We start from the raw sequence: 20,593 nt of genomic DNA, 5'->3' as shown, positions 1-20,593 counted from the left end.
GAAAATTAAGACTTGACCAACAGGAAACTATGGAATGCAGCAAAAGAAGTAGCAGAAGCAGGGATGTATATAGCCATATGTATACATTTCAAAATAACAAGAAACTCAAATAAATAACCTAACATTACAGCTTAAAGAACTAGAAAAGGAAGAACAATAAAATAAACAAACAACAAAGAGTAAGAGGGAAGAAATAATAAAAATTGTAATGGAAATAAATGAAATAGAAATCATAAAGACAGTTTAAAAGATCAATGAAGTGAAAAGCTTGTCCTTCGAATAAAAAAATAAAAACAAGACATAAGTCTCTCTATACTCACTAATGAAAAGGGAGAAAATGCTAAGAAGTAGAATCAGAAATGAAAGATTGTTTCCTGCAGACCCACCCAAAATACAAAGAATCATGAGACTACTATGAATGTCTTTATGTCAACAAATTAGGGAATGAGGAATAAATGCACAACATACTAGAAGCATACAAGCTTTCTGCCTGAATCACAAATAAAAACTCTCAAAATGTAAAAGGATAATCCCAAAGGAAAGGTGGGGTTTCATGTTACCTCCCTAAGCCTAAGGAAAGGTGGCAATAGTCAGGGAGGTGAAACTACAAAAAGACTATGAGAGAAAATTGGAGAGAAGGGAAGAAGTAGAGAAAGAGAGAGAGAAGACTGGAGTAAGACTAGGAGGATGAAGCAGAAAGAGAGAAGGAAGAAAACGGAGAGAGAGAAGACTGGGAAGAAAGTTGAAATAGGAAGTGGAGAGAGATGGAAAGATAGGGAGGCACATGGCAGAAGCATATGGAGCAGAGAGACATGTGAAGAAGAAAATGCATTGCTTGGTCTTGTACTGTGGATTTTGGGGACATGAAAGGAGACACTCAAAAGAGACCCATAAGGAGGTTAACAATAACAACCTGTATCTTGACTTATATTTTAAGTTTGGATTTTCCTTCCAGAATGACCTGGCCCTTTCTGCCTCTTTTCTATGGGTCCTCATCAAAAAGTGACTTAGACCTGTAGAAAATTTTGGGCTTCACTGGCCCCTCTTGGGTCAACCCTGGTTGGCTGGGCATTTACCCATTAGGGGTGGCTTTGGGTGTTTAACTTGAAACTTTGTAAACTGTATTATTTCTCTTTTCTATTGCACACTTATTATGTTAATGTTCCTTTTTACTGAAGGTCTTACATGCTAGAATATGTTTGTTTTGATGCAACAGAAGCAGAACCTATTTAGGGCAGACAGATATGTGGACCCCAGGGTGCCCCTCCTTCTGGCAACCATGGCAATACATAAACCATCCATGGTAGTCAGACCTATGAGGAAAGTTGGTTTCCCCAAGGCACTGGCTATCATATGCACAAATATGGTTTTTGTTTCTCTAGTGTGTTGGTGATTCACATATGTGTATATTTACTTCTGAGATTAGAAAAAAATGGTTCGGACCTTGTAGAAACTGTGTGTGTTCATGTACAATTTGTTTCTAGTCATTAGTTCAGAGGTCTGGTCTTACAGAAATTGTTCTGTGTGGTAACAAACAGCTTCACTCCAAGATGATTAATGTTGAACTATGTGACTAAGTTTTTCTTTTTTTAAAAAAAAGATTTATTTATTTATGCATACAAGAGCTGGGGTACAGGCCAGAGGTGCAGGAGGGTGAGGGAATTCAACAGAGACAGAGTAGGGAACAGAATAGGCAGAGTGACTGATATACACTGTTGAGGGGAGCAGCAGACGACAGGAGAGGTCTGCTGTGCCATGTTGGTAGCTTCCTGCCTGGCCGGGATCAAACTCATGCTGCAGAGTCTGCAGATAGCTTCTCAGTGCTGTGCTTAACCCCTTGTGCCACTAGGGAGACCCCCTGTTTTTCCTTTTGTGAGTGGTGCAATTGTACAGGGTTTTGATACCTGTATTGCCTTCCATCCCCAGATTGTGGGGGAGGAGTATGCTTTGTACTTTCACGTTTATTTTGTTCTTTGAGCTACTGTACTGATAGAAGATGACTCCTTTTAATTTAAAGTTAACTATAGCTGTTTTGATTTTGCTCTTTCAGCTTCTGTTCCAGGAATCCCCAGGATTGCATGTTTGTGGCTTATAAAAGTAAGGAGATGGCTCCTGTTGATTGAAAGTTAATTTGATTTTTTTTTTCTCTTACGGCTTCTCTGAAGTGTACCCCAAGATTAATCTCTAAAGTGAAGACTTGACCACTGAAGACACTAAAACAATGAACAAGGCTATAAGACCCCTTTGTAATTTTACTACAGGCATTTTGATCTAGGAGATGTAATGGGAAATGGTATGAGTACTTCTAGTCAACATAATTTGGGAATATTTTGTTGTTAGTAGCAAATAATTTGTAATTTAATGGGCTGTTTTGAAACATGTGCCTATAAGACTGTACTAGCTATATATATATATATTCTTTTCTCTTTTATCTGTCTATCTGGCTTATTGATAATGCATATACAATGTCTTTTGAATGTCAGGGAAACTGGAGTTTGAAGAATTTAAAGTTTTTTTTAAGGTTTATTTATACAAGAGCTGAGGTACAGGCCATAGGTGCAGACGGGTGAGAGGATTCACCAGAGACTGAGCGGGGAGCAGAACAGGCAGATGGACTGAAAGCACTGCCGAGGGGAGCAGTGGGATAGATAGGAGAGGTCTGCTGCACCATGTGGGTATCTCCCTGGCCAGGTGGGACTCAAACCTGTGCTGCAGAGGCTGCAGACAGCTTCCCAGTATTGTGCTCAACCTGCTGTGCCACCAGGGACACCTTTTTTTTTTCTTTTAATAGACTCCAATTATGAGATCAAACTAAAGTTTATGGTTTGACTATCAACATAGTGTTACTGAGCTTTGTGGGAACTTTCATAGAAATTGAATATTTTGTTGCTGCTGTTATCCAAGTTTTGCATATACATAAACATTAACATTGGTATTCTAACATACATATGAAACCTTTAAGTACCTGATATGTATATTATTGATTTTGAGTGCTATTGTCCTACAATATTGGCTATATCAATGATTTGACATCTGTAGAAGCTATTTTTGGAAAAATTGATGGGAGAGAGACCTCAACTCATTCCAACTGATGGAATGTGAGAATCAAAATATCCTCCAAAGGGCTGGATCAACAATTGGAAATGAATGATTTTTTAAATAAATTATTTTATTTTATATAATTCTTACATCATTTTTCATTTTTACATAATGTATGCATTTTCATTTTGATAATATTCCCCATACAATTACCACCCCCTTTTTCTGACCCTAATCCCTCTTCTCCTCCCCCCACCCCCCACTATAGTGGTCTATAGTTCCTTGTTGATTTTGATTTTTACTTTATTGCAATTAGTCTTTTCCCTGGTCTCTTATAAACTCCAATCCTAGATATTTACCCAAAGGACTCAGAAACATTAATTCGAAAGGACACCTGCACCCCTATGTTTACAGAAGCTCTATTTACAATAGATAAGTTATGGAAACAACCCAAATGCCCAAAAATAGATGACTGGATCAAGAAGACGTGGTACATATACACAATGGAATATTACTCAGCACTCAGCAATCAAAAACGATAAACTCATGCAATTTGCAGCAACATCGATGGAGCTGGAAGGAATCAAACTCAGTGAAATAAGGCAGACAGAAAAAGAAAAATACTGGATGGTCTCACTCATAGCAGGAACTTAGACTATGATTTTCGGTAAGTTTCTGTTTGATAAAATAGTGTTTTTTTGGTATTATTTTGATTTGACTGACAAGAATATGCAGCAATGTTATGTTTTTGTAGTCAGAACTAATTTATATTTGCATTTTCTCTTTCCTTGATATCAACATAATATAAAAATGTAGTAGTAATTTTTATGACTCATGACAATGGGCCTAATTTTGCATAATGTCAATATGTAATTTTTTCTCCTTAAAAACCACAGAATTGAAAACATGCTCCACTACATGGTTCTTATTGAAATTCTTCCAGGAGTTGGATTTGAGCTGATTGAGAAAAGGAGAACTTTCTGCTTTGCTTGTAGGGTTCTAGAGTCCCCCAATGAAACTAGGGAAGCTTTCCTCCACTAAAACACTGGACAACCTTGAGAAAGAAAGCCCTGGGAAACTCAAGAAGAAAAAAACCCTAAGTAGAGCCTGATAATACTGTGGCCTTGATCCAAAGGCCAGCACAGACTGAATGTTGAGGGTTCACTGTAATCCCATGTGGAATAATTTAACAAAGCCAGCTAAATCGATACTTGGTTATTCTGCCCTATGACTTTATGCAAAAATAGGTAAAATCGATAAGAAACATATTTATTTTGCAATAGCATTTTGCTCTACTGTTGGATAGACTTTGGATAAAGATGGAGAAAAATTTATTTTAAACAAGTTAAAATGTCTTGTTATGCCATGTGGTACGAGATGGAAAAGATTACTCAGAGTCCATGTGTGGAGCAATGAGAAGCCTAGAGGGACTACACCACAAGGGTGCAGCGCAGCTCCAATGGCAGTCTGGCTTTTATTTAGAATAAGGCAGAAGATTAAAAATCAATAAAAGATCAAAGAAACAAGAGAGGGCAAAGGGGGAATGCATAAGTGTGTGGGGGGCAAGTAACCATCTGGCCCCAACCACAGCTGGGAAATCAAGGAGAGAGTCAAAGGAAGCGTCAGTGTTTTTGCTACTGTAAGCATAACATCTATTGCTGTTTTCAGCACAAGCTGTTTTCAGCATTATAGATCATCATATCAGGACTTCTTCCCTGAGAGGTTCCTTATCTCAAACTTTCCCTGTTCATATTCTGGGTCAAATTACAGAACAGTCAAGGTACAGAATAATCAAGGCAAAGACACAGAATAGTTGAGCAATAGAATAACCCAAGTTCCCATATTAAACCAGTTTTAAATTTTTTTCTTGCTAGGTTTTTCTTATAGTCTATTTACTATTTTGTTTTACAAAAACCTCCAGATTTTTGTTCTTCCTTTTGGCTTGTTACTGATCAAGTACTTTCCAGAAATGGAGGACTTTGCCACACTGGACATTCATGAATGAGGCCTGGTGACTGGTTCTTGTTCCTCTTCAACATACTGAAAACTGGAAAAGAATGTCTCCCAGGTTTGACCCCAACCTTAAAAATGGTGGGGGAAAATACAAAGGGGAGACTCTAAAAGGGTAATTTCTAGGGAAAAGGAAAATTCCACGTTCCATGCCCGATAGTAAGGCAGGGTGGAGATGGACAGGAAAGTGAAATAAGAAACAACTCAAAGAAGATTGGAGAAGAGGTAGAGAGGTAAAAGGAGATGAAGAGAAAAAAACTTGAGTAGGTGCATTGAACAGAGAGACTTGTGAAGAAGATGCCATGATTGCTTCTCAGCCATGGACTTATATTGGGACTTGGGAAAAATGGAAGGAGACACTTGAAAGAAACAGGTGAGAGATCCACTGGGAAGCTGACAATAGCAGCCTTTATCTTGATGTATATTTTTATTTTGCTATTTTCTTTCTAAACTTGTGTGGTCCTTAATGCTCCTTTCCTCTCCACCAGAAGTTGCCCTAGGCTTGTGGCAAGCTTTTTCAATGGTCCTGCTTTAGGTCAACCCTGTTTAGCTGGGCATTTACCCATAAGGGGATGAGTAATTGCTATGGAAACTATATTCTTTCTCCTCTTCTTTCTATTGCACACTAATTGTCTCTCTAGCACACACTAATTAAATTTATTTTTTCCATTTAAAATCTTATGCACTAAGAGCATGTTTTTCATGATGAGGGAGATGGCAGAACCCATTTAGAGCAGACAAGTTTGGGAGTCCGGGTGCCCTTCTTCCTTCCCTGCAACAGAAAGACCAATAAAAATAAATTGAAACAATAATTTAAAGTCTCCCAAAGACAAAATCACAGGACAAGATGGTTTTACTAGTGAGTTCTACCAAACCTTCAAAGAGGAATTAGTACCTATCCTCAAACTCCCCCTCCTCCAGAAACATAGGAAGACATACTATTCTCAATATTTTATGAAGCCGATATTACTCTGATACCAAAATCAGACAAGGGCATCAGAGGTGGGAAGAAAGGAAGGAAGGAAGGAAGGAAGGAAGGGAGGGAGGGAGGGAGGGAGGGAGGGAGGGAGGAGAAAGCTACATACCAATATCCCTATTGAACAGAGATGCAAAAAATCCTCAACAAAATCTTAGCAAACTATGCAAAATATAGTAAAAGATTCATACATCAAAACCAAGTCAGGTTTGTTCTAAGGATGCAAGAATGGTCCAGCATACACAAACCAATCAAATGTAATTCACCCTAAAATCAAAAGGAAATGTAAAATTCATATGTTTACATTAATAGATGCAGAAAAGGCATTTTACAAGATTTGACATTCATTTGTGGCAAAAGCTTTTAGTACAATGGGATAGAAGGGACATACCTGAACATGTATGAAAAATCCACAGTTAGCCACATATGCAATGTGAGAAACTGAAAACTTTTCCTCTAAATTCAGGTACATGACAAAGATGCCCAATCTTATAATGTGTTGGAAGTCTTAGCTACAGCAATTAGACAAAAGAAAGATACGAAAGGAATTCAAATTGGAAAAGAAAAATTTTGTATATCATACATTATACCTCTGACAAAGGGATGATGTCCAAAATCTACAAGTCCAAAATCTACGAAGAACTGACACAAATCAATAAAAATAAGCAACCCAATCAAAAAATGTGCAGCAGAAATAAATACATACTTCTTCAAGGAAAACAGAAAATGGCCAAAAGGAACATGAACAACAGATGTTGATCATCATTTATCTTCATGAAATACAAATCAAAACCACAATGAAATGCCATTTCACTCCAGTAAAAATGACCCATATATATAAACAAATAAGAAATAAGAAATGTGGCAAGAATGTGGAGAATGTGGAGTAAAGTAAACCCTTGTACACTGTTGGTGAGAAAGCAGACTTGCTCAGCCCCTACAGAAAACAGTGTGGAAATTTCTCTAAACATTTTTTTTTTTAAAGGAGAACTCTTTTGTTTTTTTTGTTTATTTATTTATTTACTTATTTATTTATACAATCACTGGGTACAGTCAGAAGCGCAGGTGGGTGAGAGAATTCACCAGAGCCAGAGCGGGGAGCAGAGCAGGCAGAAGGACTGAAGTACACTGCTGAGGGGAGCAGCGGGCGGCAGGAGAGGTCTGCGTGCCATGTGGGACCCTCCTCTGGTGGCCGGGAAGCTGCCGGGGATCGAACCAGTGCTGCAGAGGCCGCGGGCAGCTTCGCAACCCAGCGCTCAACCGCTGCACCACCAGGGAGGCCCTCTCTAAACATTTTTTAAAAGATACAACAGAGATTCCTTGGTGGTTCCAGGGGTTAAATTCTCAGCACTATCAAGCTATCACTAGCCACTGCAGCACAACTTCAATCCCCAGCCCGGTAGCTAAACCACATGGTTCAGCAGAACTTTCCAGTCTGTCCCACTGCTCCCCTTAGCTGTACATTTCAGTATATCCATGTTTTCTGTTCCCCACTCTGCCTCTTGTGAATCCTTTCACCACATAAACCTCTGACCTACATCACAGTTCGTGGATATATAGATATATAAAAAAGTCTAAAAAAAAGATAAAACACATGATCCAGCAATTTCATTCCTAGGTATCTAACTGAAAAATGAAAAAAAAATAATTTGAAGGGACATAATTACTCCTCTCTTCATTTCAACACTATTTACACTAGTCGAGTTAATAAAAAAAAAACAAAAAAAAAAACCTAAATGTCTATCAGCAGAGCAGTGGATAGATAGATAGATAGATAGATAGATAGATAGATAGATAGATAGAGATATGTTTTTTTTAGTATTCCATTGCATGTCTACATGCAATGGAATACTGCAAAAACATAAAAACAAAAACAAAAAAACATCTTGCCATTTGCAACAATATGAATGGAACTGGGGTGATCTCATTCTAAATTAAATAGGTCAGAAAGAGAATGATAAATGCCAGATGATTTCACTCTTATGTGGAAATTATGTGGGGGGAGGTGTTGGGGATCTGACAAAAAGAAACCAAGCTAAAGCCTAGAAATAATATTGTAGATTAAGAGTGCTCAAGAATGAAGATGGTTGGAGGGTGGATCAAAGTGGGGAGGTTTCCATTGGCCTAGGGTAAAATGATATGGGTCGTTTAAGGCTAGGATTGGTTGGGAACATACATCTGAGGAGGTGAGAACCCACTCGCTCTCGCTCTAAATCATATACTTATTGAAAACCAGTGTTATGTCAGTGAAGAAAAAACTGTTAAAAAAAAAAAAAAAGAAATCCACTGTAAAGAAAACACATATTTTAGGGCCTCCCCTGGTGGTGCAGGCGATTGAGCACAGCACTGTGAAGCTGTCCGCAGCCTCTGCAGGGCCGGTTTGGTCCCAGCAGCCAGCAAGTGCCTGGGACCAGCCTCCGGCAAAATGTCGTGTCAGGGGTTCCTAAAAGGATGAGATGGTGTCGGCGAAAACGAAAGGGCTGAGGGGAAGGGGATGAGGTAGAATGAGAAGACACTGACACTTGGTGAGGTGCTAGTATCTTCTGCCGAGAGACTCAGCAGGTCTTTATTTATTCATTTTTAGTAAGCAGAAAAAAAAAATACATTGTCATGTGTAAAGCAGAAACAATTAGTGTATTTTATTCCCATGGACTACTGGCTCCTACGGGTCCCAGCTAGACGGTAGCCTTCAAGGTTAATAGATAAAAAACCAGACCTAACACTAAAACTTATTATTTCAGCTAGACAATTATCTAAGACAGTGGATAGCCGCCAGTGCATCCCTATCAGCTAAAGCCTAAGCATCAAAAGACTATTCTATTCACATGGCCTTCAGCTGGAGACCAGCTATCAGAACTTTTTCTACCTACAAACTTCTTAACACAGTTAACTTCATTTAAAAACTTTCCTAAGAAACTTCTAAATAAAAAGGAAACTTCTAAAAAACAAAACAAGGATATACTATAATTGTTATGCTGGATTGCTTGTCAGATATATACAATAAATTGTCTCCCTTTGTTAATTGGGCCGAATTGTGTAGTAACTAATTTCTAAACACGTAATTTTCCATGCCAATTGCTTGCAGTCTGCTGATACATATAATTTATAGCCTAATGTACTTTTTGGGAAATTTTTCTCCTTTTATGACCAAGAACAAAAAGTGAAGGAATGTTAGATCTTCAGCCCACGGTGTGAGGCACAAGGAATCTTCAGCCCCACGGTGTGAGGCCTTTTAGCTTCGGCCCCATGGTGTGAGGCCCTTTACCTTCGCTGTTTGCCAGTGTCTTGTCTGGCTGGGGCATCAAGGCCTCCTTCAGCAAGCAAGGGTCCCACATGGCGCGGCAGACCTCTCCCCTCAGCAGTGTATTTCATCAGTCTGCCTGTTCTGTTCCCTGCTCTGTCTCTGGTGAATCCTTTCACCCTCCCACGCATCTGGCCTGTACCCCGGTTCTTGTATAAAATAAATAGATCTTAAAAAAAAAAGAAAAGAAAAAAGAAAACACACATTTTAGACTCATGTAAAAAATTGTGAGAGATGCCAATATGAACTATTAGGTCTCATAAATATAGTATCTAATAACAATGGGGAATTACAGCCATTAGAACAAATTAGGGTCACCTCCTATTTTGTATATAAAGTTTTCTTGAGACAAACACACACATAAATATCAAACAATCCAAATATTAAGTGGGTAGCAGATGGAAATAGACAATTCACCAAAGAGGATAACCAGAAGACCTGTAGATAAAGGAGAAAATGGACATTATCAATTTAATAAGGCACATCACATTTAATGAGCACATTTAAAACAAATTAAAATCACAATGAGATAATATCACACCCAAGAGAATGAAACATAACAGACCCCCAAACAATCGATAAAGGAAAAAATTTGGAGAAAAAATTGGAGAAAGGGGGCCTTCCTGTTGGAGCAAGAGGGTAAGTCACAGCACTATGAAGCTATCTGCAGCCACTGCAGCATGAGTTTGATCCCTGGCCAGTGAGGTGACCCACATGGCGCAGCAGACATCTCCTGTCTCACCTGCTGATCCTCTCATCAGTGTATTTCAGTCAGTCTGCCTGTTCTGCTCCTCCGTCTGTCCCTAGTGAATTCGCTCACCTCAAAAACCTCTGGCCAGTATCCCAGCTCTTGTACGCATAAATAAATAAATCTTTAAAAAGAAAAACAAAAGGGGCCTCCCTGGTGGCACAAGGCATTAAGCACCACACTATGAAGCAATCCAAAGCCTCTGCAGTACAAGTTTGATCCCTGGCTGGCCAGGGAGCATCCCACATGGCACAACAGACCCCTCCTGTCTTACCCCCTGCTCCCCTCAGCAGTGTATTTCAGACAGTCTGCCTGTTCTGTTCCCCACTCTGTCTCTGCTGAATCCTCTCACCCCCTGCATGCCTGGCCTGTCCCTTAGCTCTTGTATGCATAAATAAATAAATCTTAAAAAAAATTTGGAGAAAGAAGAACATTATTACAGTGTTGGTTGCATGTGAATGGGTGCAGTCATTTTGGAAAATGATATGGATTTACATTTTAAAATACTATAAATAGAATTAGCTATGACCCAGCAATCCTACTTTGAGTAGCCATGAGTGCCAATATGTATATATATGTGTATATATGCATACATACATACATATATATATATATACACACCCATAATGTATACATATGTGTGTATGCATGTATATGGCCTTGCAGAACGGCAGTCTCGCTGGAAGCACGGGACAGGGAGATTACTCAAATTCCAAAACAATTTGCAGCCAAGAGAGACTATAACAAGAAGGTGCAGCCCCAATCCAAGGGCTGTCTTGTATTTATTTAGAGTCAAGTACAGAGAAATTGGCCAAGCATGTGAGGAATGTGTATGCTTGGGGACACATTATTAGGGATGCATTATTGTCTGTTGCAAGCTAGGATGGAGTAACCAGGGGCTATTACTTGGGGGTATGCTCCATAGTTCCGGCTAATCAAATCATGTTAACTCTATATCCTTTTCTTACCTAACTTTATGCTATTCTTTACAAGTAAGGTATTTTGGCTCATCTTGCTAATCTGGCCATGATATTTGTCTGCTACTTTCAGCAGATACTGGTTTCCCAGTATGTTCCTCATACTAGGACTTTTGTCCTTGGTGAGAGGCCTTCTGACTGACAGTACATCTAGCTGATCAGCAAGAATTTTGGGCATCAAGACAATAGCCCTGAGAATAAGGAGGGCCGTGGATTGCCCTACACATATATGTGTGTGTGTATGTGTGTGTATATGCAAATGTGTGTATAAATATATATATATATATACACATACACACACACACACATATGCTCATTGACAGAGGACTGGATCAAGAATATATGAGTTATCCAAGCAATGCTATACTATTCAACCATAAAGATGACATATCGTCATTTACAGAGAAACAGGAATTATGCACTGTAAGCAAGTCAAAATTGCAAATAGTGTAAATTTACACTGTGGGCAATTTGATTAGGCAAAACATCTATAGTAACTAATAAACAATTAATAAATGAAGTGAGGTTTCTAAAGTTAAGATTGGGTCTCCTTGCAGTGGTGCAACAGTTGAGCGCTGGGCTGAGAAGCTGCCCACAGCCTCTGCCGCACGGGTTCCATCCCCGGCCACCGGCGAGGGTCCCACATGGCACGGCAGACCTCTCCTGCCTCGCCCACTGCTCCCCTCAGCAGTGAATTTAGTCCGTCTGCCTGTTCTGTTCCCCACGCTGGCTCTGGTGAATTCTCTCACCCTCCCGTGCTTCTGACTATAACTAGTGCTTGTATAAATAAATAAATAAATCTTTAAAAAAAATACTACAAGGAGTCCTAAAGCCAGAACCAACAGAGGGATGAATAACAACGAAACAAGATAATACATACATAAATAAACAAATAAATAAATAAATAAATAAATAAAACCAGAGAAAAGACAAACAAAATGGTAAGTACATATGCTAACATATCAGTATTAACTCTAAATGTAAAAGGACTAAACTCTTCAATAAAAAGACACAGAGTAGGGCCTCCCCTGGTGGCGCAGCGGTTGAGCGCTGGGTTGTGAAGCTGCCCGCGGCCTCTGCGGCGCTGGTTCCATCCCCGGCTGCTCCCTGGCCACTGGAGGAGGGTCCCACATGGCACTCAAACCTCTTCTGCCTGCTCTGCTCCCTGCTCTGGCTCTGGTGAATTCTCTCACCCTCCCACGCTTCTGACTATACCCAGTGCTTGTATAAATAAATAAATAAAATAAAAAATAAAAAGCAAGACGCAAAGTAGCAGACTGGATTAAGAAACAAAACCCAACTTTTTTCTGTCTCCAGGAAACTCACTTAACTAAAAAAGATAAAAATAGACTGAAAGTAAAAGAATGGAAAACAATCCTACAAGCAAATGGACCAAAAACGAAGGGCAGGGACAGCTATAATTATATCAGATAAAACAGATTTCAAACTTAAAAATGTATAAAGAGACCCAGATGGTCACTACATTATGATCAAGGGGACAATACTTCAAGAAGAAATAGCATTCATTAACATACACTTACCAAATGAAGGAGCACCAAAATATATCAGACAACTATTATCAACTCTGACAACAGACATCAGAAAAAACACATATGCAGTAGGAAACTTCAACACACCGCTATCAACAAAGGATAGATCAATGAAACAAAAAATAAGTGAGGACAATAAAGCTCTAAATAAGGATCTAGACCTCATGGGCTTAATAGACATCCATAGAACACTGAACCCCCCCAAAAAAATCTGAGTACACATTTTTCTCAAGCACACAGATCATTCTCCAGGATAGACCACATCCTGGGACACAATTTCTAGAGTCCTTAATCACTCTAGACATCTCTCCAGGATTTATGTTCACTGGTTAAGGTACTATCATAACTGTAAATGGGACATTGGTACCTGCAGTTCTATTTGTGGTGGGAAATATCCTACTTACACTAAAATATGCCTTTTGCAATTGGAGTGGGCTTATACTGGCATTTTCCCTCTCAGGAACATGTACTAGAGGATCATTATCCCTGGAAGTTCTTTCTGGGGTTACTTTGCTCTATATGTTTAAAGTTTAATTTACTTCTAAATTTGTTACGACTACAGTAAATATAGACTTCATTATAAAATTATATAAGCCAGCATGTTATTCAGTCTGATTATAATTTGACTTTGATGACCACATTTTCCTTTTCTTCTAAATATGCCTGGTTAGTGTCTTCATGTAACTGAAGAAATAGACCTGTTTTTTCTCTTTAAAAAGTTTCCAACCTTGAGGAGTATATTTTGCATGATAAATATCTGTACATTTTGGAAGTAGGGTCTGTACATTTTGGAAGTAGGGTGACCTACATAACTTATTAGGTACAAGTGGTTGTATCTTACTCAATTTTTTTTAATAATTTTAATTTCTTAGTGATATTTTAAGGTTATTTGAGTGTGCACTTGAGTCTTTTTTTTTAAAGATTTATTTATTTTTATCAAGAGCTGGGGTACAGGCCAGAGGCTCAGGCGGGTGAGAGGATACACCAGAGACAGAGCAGTTTGCAGAACAGGCAGACAACAGAAATACACTGCTGAGGGGAGCAGCGGGAGTGACAGGAGAGGTCTGCTACAACATGTGGGATTCTCGCCAGCTGACGGGTATTGAACTCATGCTGCAGAGGCTGTGAACAGCTTCATAGCACCGTGCTCAACCCGCTGCACCACGGGGGAGGCCCATGTATCTTACTCTTTTTTTTTTTTAAAGATTTCTTTATTTATTTATACAAACACTGGGTACAGTCAGAAGTGAGGGAGGGTGAGAGAATTCACCAGAGCCAGAGTGAGGAACAGAGCAGGCAGACTGACAAAATACACTGCTGAGGGGAGCAGAAGGCACGGCAGGACAGGTCTGTCAAGCCATCTGTGACCCTTGCTGGGGGCCGGGGATTGGACCAGCGCTGCAGAGCTGTGGGCAGCTTCACAGCCCAGGTTTCAACCTCTGGGCCACCAGGGGAGGCCCACTTACTCATTTTTGATAACTCAATATCATCAGCTAGTCTATCAAGTGCGCTGAAACATTTTAACTAACATCTATGGGCCCCATATCCATTATAAATCATCATAACCTTTAAACTTTATGGACATGGTCATTTCCAAGACAGAATTTAATTGTAGTGTACTTTCAAATGACTAGTCATTGCATTTACATGCAGGACTTGAAGAAAGTTATGCATTACTTAAAAATTTGCATAATTTTAAAAGTTTTGTCTTCAAACACCAAATGAAAGAGACCATGGAAGAAAATACAAAAGCAAATGTTCACAATATAACACTTACCTTTAAGTTGTGTGCTTTCTCTTTAGCCATGAAACTATAAATGAGAGCTAAAGAGTAATGTTCTCATTTGTCTTTGGTGAAATCCCTATAGTTAATCACTATAAATTCATAGATCACAGATGTAGAAACAGTGCTCAAAGTGAATTACTGGACATAAATAAAATATAGCAGGTTAAGGGAGTCACATTTTAATATTTATTCAATATATGATATTGGGAATAGTATTTAACTTTCAATGACTCTATTTCCTCACTTAATAAATGAAATCAAAATTGCTTGTATTATATGTTTCTTAAATAATATAAATTAAAAAAAAAATCAATCCAACTTGCTTAGTATGGAGGATATCTCATAGTAAATGTCCATGAAATAACATCTCTCAGTATGGTAAACTCACTCAATTCTTAATAACTTTGAATATAGCCATCAACAAAGTTATCTTTCTCTTCATGCATTACTAAAAGAGAAATGACTACAATCTGTTGAAAATGTGGTGACTGAGTAACTTTGAAGAGTGGGGCTACGTTCACTAGTGTTTTAAGTTTGTATATTTCTTCAGCCACCTTTCTACGGCTCCTTTGACCTCACTGTTCCTCAGACTGTAGATGAGAGGGTTCAGCACAGGGGTGAATATGGTATAGAAAGCAGACACAACCTTGTCGTAGTTTGCTGACTGGTAAGATTTGGGTCTCATGTAGATAAATATAGCAGCTCCATAAAAGAGTCCCACCACAGCCAAATGTGAGGAACAGGTGGCAAAAGCCTTTTTACGAGCTTCTATGGAACGCATCTGGAGAACAGCAGAGAGAATGAGACCATAGGAGGCCAGGATGAGGGAAAACGGGACCAGGAGCATTAACACACAGCAGATGTACATGGCCTTTTCAAAGACAGAAGTGTCAGCACAAGCCAAACGTACCAGAGCAGGGGCCTCACAGAAGAAATGATCAATCTCACGGGTGCTGCAATATGGGAAGCTCAGGGTAGCAGCAGCCTGCATGAGTCCATCAGCTGCCCCCACAAGCCAAGACCCCAATGTCATTTGCAAACACAATCGCCAGTTCATAAGGATAGGGTATCTCAGCGGGTGACAAACAGCCACATAGCGGTCATAGGACATGGCTGCTAAAAGGAAACTCTCTCCACCACCTAGTGTGAGAGAGACAAAGATTTGTAGTCCACAGCCTGCGGGGGAGATGGATTTCTTGCCAGTTATGTAGTCAGCAGTCATTTTGGGCACAATGGTGGAAACCAGCATCAGGTCCATAAAGGAAAGTTGACTCAATAGGAAGTACATCGGTGTGTGGAGCCGGGCATCCCTGTGAATCAGGAGAAGCATGAGGGTGTTGCCAGTCAAGGAAGTGATGGTCATTATCAACACCATCAGGAAGAGAAAGAGGTGGGTTCTTGTGTACTTAAAAAGTCCTAGCAGAATGAAGTCTGACGTTGTGTTTCTCCTCTCCATGATTTCTTTTGGCGTGACACTGAAAATGGATTGAGAAGGAATGTGTCATCTTCTAAAAACCTTTGTTTGACATCATAACTTCTGGTCTAGTACCACATATAGAATCCATGGTCTTGATTCAAAGTTCTGCTTTCCAGTTAAGATGTCTTTTCTTGATCTAGCCTCCTACTTCTCTATAGCTCAACATATTAATGTTTTAACTGAAACTAGGCTATATACTTCACAGAGTATATTGATTTTTTGAGATAACAGATCAAAATGGATCAAAAACATAAAAGACTGGCAAAGACTATATAATTAATAATAATAATTTTGTTATTTTATATCATGGTATTTTCTTTATGTGAACCAAAACCAACATTAACCAACTGAGAAAATAAATAATCATTTAGAAGTCTGTCTTTTAAATTTGTTTGAATTACAGACAATATTATTCAAAATTTGGCAATCAACACATTCGATTTGGTCTTCTTTTAAAGTAAATAAGAATATATGGGCCTCCCTGGTGGCGCAGCGGTTGAGCGCTGGGTTGCAAAGCTGCCCGCTGCTCCCCTCAGCAGTGTACTTCGGCCCTTCTGCCTGTTCTGCTCCCCTCTCTGGCTCGGTTAATTCTCTCACCCTCCCACGCTTCTGACTGTACCCAGTGCTTGTATAAATAAATAAATAAATCTTTAAAAAAAAAAGAAATATGGAAAGTTTTTTTTTTTTTTTTTTTTAAAGAATATATAGTTGTTTCATAGTGAGTTACAAGGATCACAGAACAGGTCAGTATAACTAAAATAAAGATATCCATTGAAGGATATAAAGCTACCCCCCTAAATTCATGAAAACACTTCCTTCCTCTCATTAAATAACTGTTTTTACTCACCTGACTTTTAAAATTCTGATGTTCTAATTCATCACACCTGCCCCTCGATACTTGAAACACATAAAATGGCCTTTTCTCAGCTTAGTAGGATTTGGAGACATACACTACACACATTTCACCACAGAGACTTTGAATGATGAGACAAACAGAAAAGGAAAGCATGAGAGGATTTTTGATAATGCTTGGAAAGAATAGTAGTAACAATACTAACAATAAGGTATTAGGTGATTAAAAGGACAATGAAACTATTTTAAAATGATTTCATTACCATGGAGAATAATTATCAGATGCAGATGATGTACAAATATATTTGGAAAGAAAGGAAAAGCTTAATTTATTCTAAAAATACCTGAATTAGATGTTCATATGCCTTTTGGAGGAATTTTTTAACATTTAGCAAAATGGACCATTTTCTTTGGAGATACAACGGGATGACTAAGCCCACAGAAGTTAACACAGCTTCATCACAAAGAGTATGCAAGATGTTACTTCTTCCATACTGAACATCAGTAAAATTTTTCAGTTTGCCATTCTTTAAGAATAAATCTTGTAAATTCATAAGAATCAGAAAACCACATAGTCATAAGGAGCCAATTCCCTCTTTTATTAGAAGAATAATGCACAAATGTACCACTTTTGTACATGTAAAGGTTTGCAAAGCTCCTTATTTTTTATATAAACAGTCTAGAACAATGTCATTTAAATTTTTAGAAACAGCATGATCTCTGAGCCTGTTGTCTAAAATTTGGTCACTGATTTCTCTGGAGACAGAGATGGAGGTGACAAATTTTAATCCAAAAGCTCTGATTCTGGGCCTCCCTGGTGGTGTATGGCTTCAGCACTATCACTGCTGTGGCCTGAGTTTGATCTCTGGCCACAAAGCTAACCCACATACAGTGCAGCAGATCTCTCCTGTCTTGCCCATTGCCCCCGTTAATGTATTTCAGTAGATCCGCCTGTTCTAATTCTACAAATATCCAAATGCTATAAAAAATTAGACAGCAGAGCTTTTCTCTTGCCAAGCCATGTCACATACATGAAATCTCTTTAACCAACCTCCAGAAAGGTGGTACCAATGGCTCATTAAATTGCTACCACCACCACGTGAGAATTCACATTTGTGCTGACAAAACACACAGTAATACAAACATCTTTTAGATAATTTAAGGATTGCATACCACACATGAACAGTTTATTTTACCTATCTAGCAATCAAAGCATTGATAAAGATCTTGTTCATTTGCACTGCTCTCTGTTTGTAAATGCAGCACCATTCTTTATATTACTGTTTAAGGTAATCTGAAACAAAATTTTAAATTTAATTTGTCAGTCTAGATTATTTGTTCCATTTTCATGTAAACAGCAGTTAAGAAATCATAGCACACAATATCAATCTAAAGATTTGATGAAGCCTGTTCACTGGCCAGCATTTCGGTCAAAGCCACCATAGAGTGGTGAATTTTGAGCCTCTTGTCTTAATGAACAATTTTTCCTTACTCAATTTTATGATATTTGGATGCTCAAGAACTGGAAGTTCAGAGAATTGAGACAAAAATTAAAATGAGGGCCTCCCCTGGTCGCGCAGTGGTTGAACGCTGGGCTGGGAGGCTGCCCGCAGCCTTTGCAGCGCTGGTTTGTTCCCCGGCTGCCGGCGAGGGTCCCACCAAAAAAAAAATAAAAAAAAAATAAAATGACTTCCAGAGGAAAGACAGAAACATGCAAATAAGAGAAGAATTTAGAAGAACAATTAGAGAGTCTAACACAGCAACTACAATATCTGAAGGAATGCAGAGAGGAAACTTGGTGCAGATGAATATGAAGAGACCAAACATAGTTTCCTAACTCTGGAGCAACTAAGTAAATTTAATGATTCACTAAAGAAAATCATGTCCAGAAATATTACTTTGGTGGATGGATTAGGTTGAATACAACTGGCTATCCAAACAGCTATCAGCCAGACTTTTAAAACCCCAGAGGACATCAACTTATTTATAAACAAACAACCAGGTCAGCTTTGGACAAGTCTACCAGAGATGGACAGAGAGCTTATGATAGGAAAACTGGAAAGAGTCCTGTATGCTCAAAAGGAAGTGGCTGTACTAAAAGCTTCCAGGAAACTTGGAGAGAAGCTGAATGCAGGTGACAGGGCTTCTTGTCAGCAAACGCAGGTGCTATACTCAGCCAACTTGAAAAGGTCTCTAAAAATCTTTTTTTTTTTTTTAAATATTTATGTATTCATGCATACAAGAATCAGGTGTAGGATAAATGTTTTTCAGGCTTTTCTGCCCTCTCACCATTAGGATTGTACTGCCTGATGGAGCAACTGCATTTTCTTACATTGCTATTTTCAATTGTGTTGTTTACTTTTGTGGGCCATGACTGCAATATTAATATATTAGCCAAGAGAAACAGAGGCAGGAGAAGGAACAGGAGAGAGAAGGGGAGAGAGAATGTCAGAGAACCCAGAGTGAAGACTTGCTGGGGCTTGGAGGCCTACCTGCCTCCTACCCACCCGGCCCCCCAGCACCCCTCCCTGTCCTATACCTGGTTGCTGCACTACATCTAAAAGCTCAATAAAAACCTGAGAAAGCCACTGAGGGCTGTAGGACTCCTTTGCCCTTCTGACCTGCTCGAATCATAAAGAACTAGCTCTGTGCCCATCCTGCTCCTACACTGGGGTACAGGACAGATGTGCGGGAGGGTGAGCTGATTCACCAGAGACAGAGCAGGGAACAGAACAGGTAGACTGATGAAATACACTGCTGAGGGGAGCAGTGGGCGAGACAGGAGAGGTCTGTTGCGCCATGTGGGATTCGCCAGCTGGATCGAACCTGTGCTGCAGAGGCTGTGGATAGCGCTACACTCAATCGCCTGTGCCACCAGGGGAGGCCCTCTAAAATCTTGGCTCTGAAGACAAAGTTCTTGCTTTAGCATGTTTTGAGGTCGAAAAAGCAGAAAACAAACAAACAAAAAACCACACATGGTGTACGGAAGTTTGGATTTTGATAACATTTTTGTTGTAAATGGCATTTTTCTTCTGTGAAGTGCATTAATAATCTAAGAAGAGGTGATGGAAAACTCACAGGTGGTTCTGCTCATGCCCTTCATCATCGTGCTGGAGGTGGTGGTGCTTGAGTATCCTGGGTTTGAGGCTGGAGATGCTCACCGGCCCTTACTGTGATATGTCTGTTTAAGAGTGAGAAGAGGAAACAATTTCTCTGATTCTTTTTATTAAAGCTCTGTGTTCTCAAATACTGGTACTAAGTGAAAAGATACAGACTAATGATTATTTTCTGTTCTTAATTTCTCTCTACTTGTTGGAATGAGTAGTATAACACCATCAATAGACCTCATGTATTCACAGAATTCGAAAGTTCTAAGTGATCATAGAAATATTTGCATTTTACAAACAAGAAAATAGACAGAAAAGGTATGCAGATTTGATTAAAGTCACCTAAGAGTCAGAACTGGTGATAAGACTCAGATATCCTGACTCTCAGTTCAATGTTCATTTAATTTCATTTATTGTTTCTGTGCTATTTAAAAAAAAAATGAACAGGGCCTCCCCGGTGGCGTAGCAGTTGAGCGCTGGGTTGTGAAGTTGCCCACAGCTTCTCCAGCGCCAGTTTGATCCCCGGCCACCAGCGAGTGTCCCACATGGCACAACAGACCTCTCCTGCTATGCCCACTGCTCCCCTCAGCAGTGTACTTAGTCAGTCTACCTGTTCTGTTCCCCGCTCTGGCTCTGGTGAATTCTCTCACTCTCCCGTGCTTCTGACTGTACCCAGTGCTTGTATAAGTAAATAAATAAATCTTAAAAAATAAAATAAAATAATGAACACTGTTCATGTAAGTTCATGTTTATGAAATTTCAATGTCCCA

At 39.2% G+C, this 20,593-nt stretch overlaps 1 protein-coding gene across 1 annotated transcript; it reads right to left on the bottom strand.

The window, feature by feature from the left end:
* Positions 1-14,907: 14,907 nt before the first annotated feature.
* On the bottom strand, positions 14,908-19,841 carry LOC119242860 (olfactory receptor 2T33-like). The gene is made up of 2 exons (XM_037508307.1): positions 19,795-19,841; positions 14,908-15,862 (listed from the first exon to the last, which is right to left on the bottom strand). Exon 2 carries the CDS (start codon positions 15,841-15,843, stop codon positions 14,908-14,910), a length of 936 nt encoding a protein of 311 aa, XP_037364204.1. The 5' UTR covers positions 15,844-15,862; positions 19,795-19,841.
* Positions 19,842-20,593: the final 752 nt, after the last annotated feature.

The sequence above is a fragment of the Talpa occidentalis genome, unplaced genomic scaffold, assembly GCF_014898055.3.
Source record: "Talpa occidentalis isolate TD23 unplaced genomic scaffold, MPIMG_talOcc4v2.1 talOcc4.13, whole genome shotgun sequence".
NCBI classification, from domain to species: Eukaryota; Metazoa; Chordata; class Mammalia; order Eulipotyphla; family Talpidae; genus Talpa; species Talpa occidentalis.
This window is presented reverse-complemented; position numbering and strand designations above follow the sequence as displayed.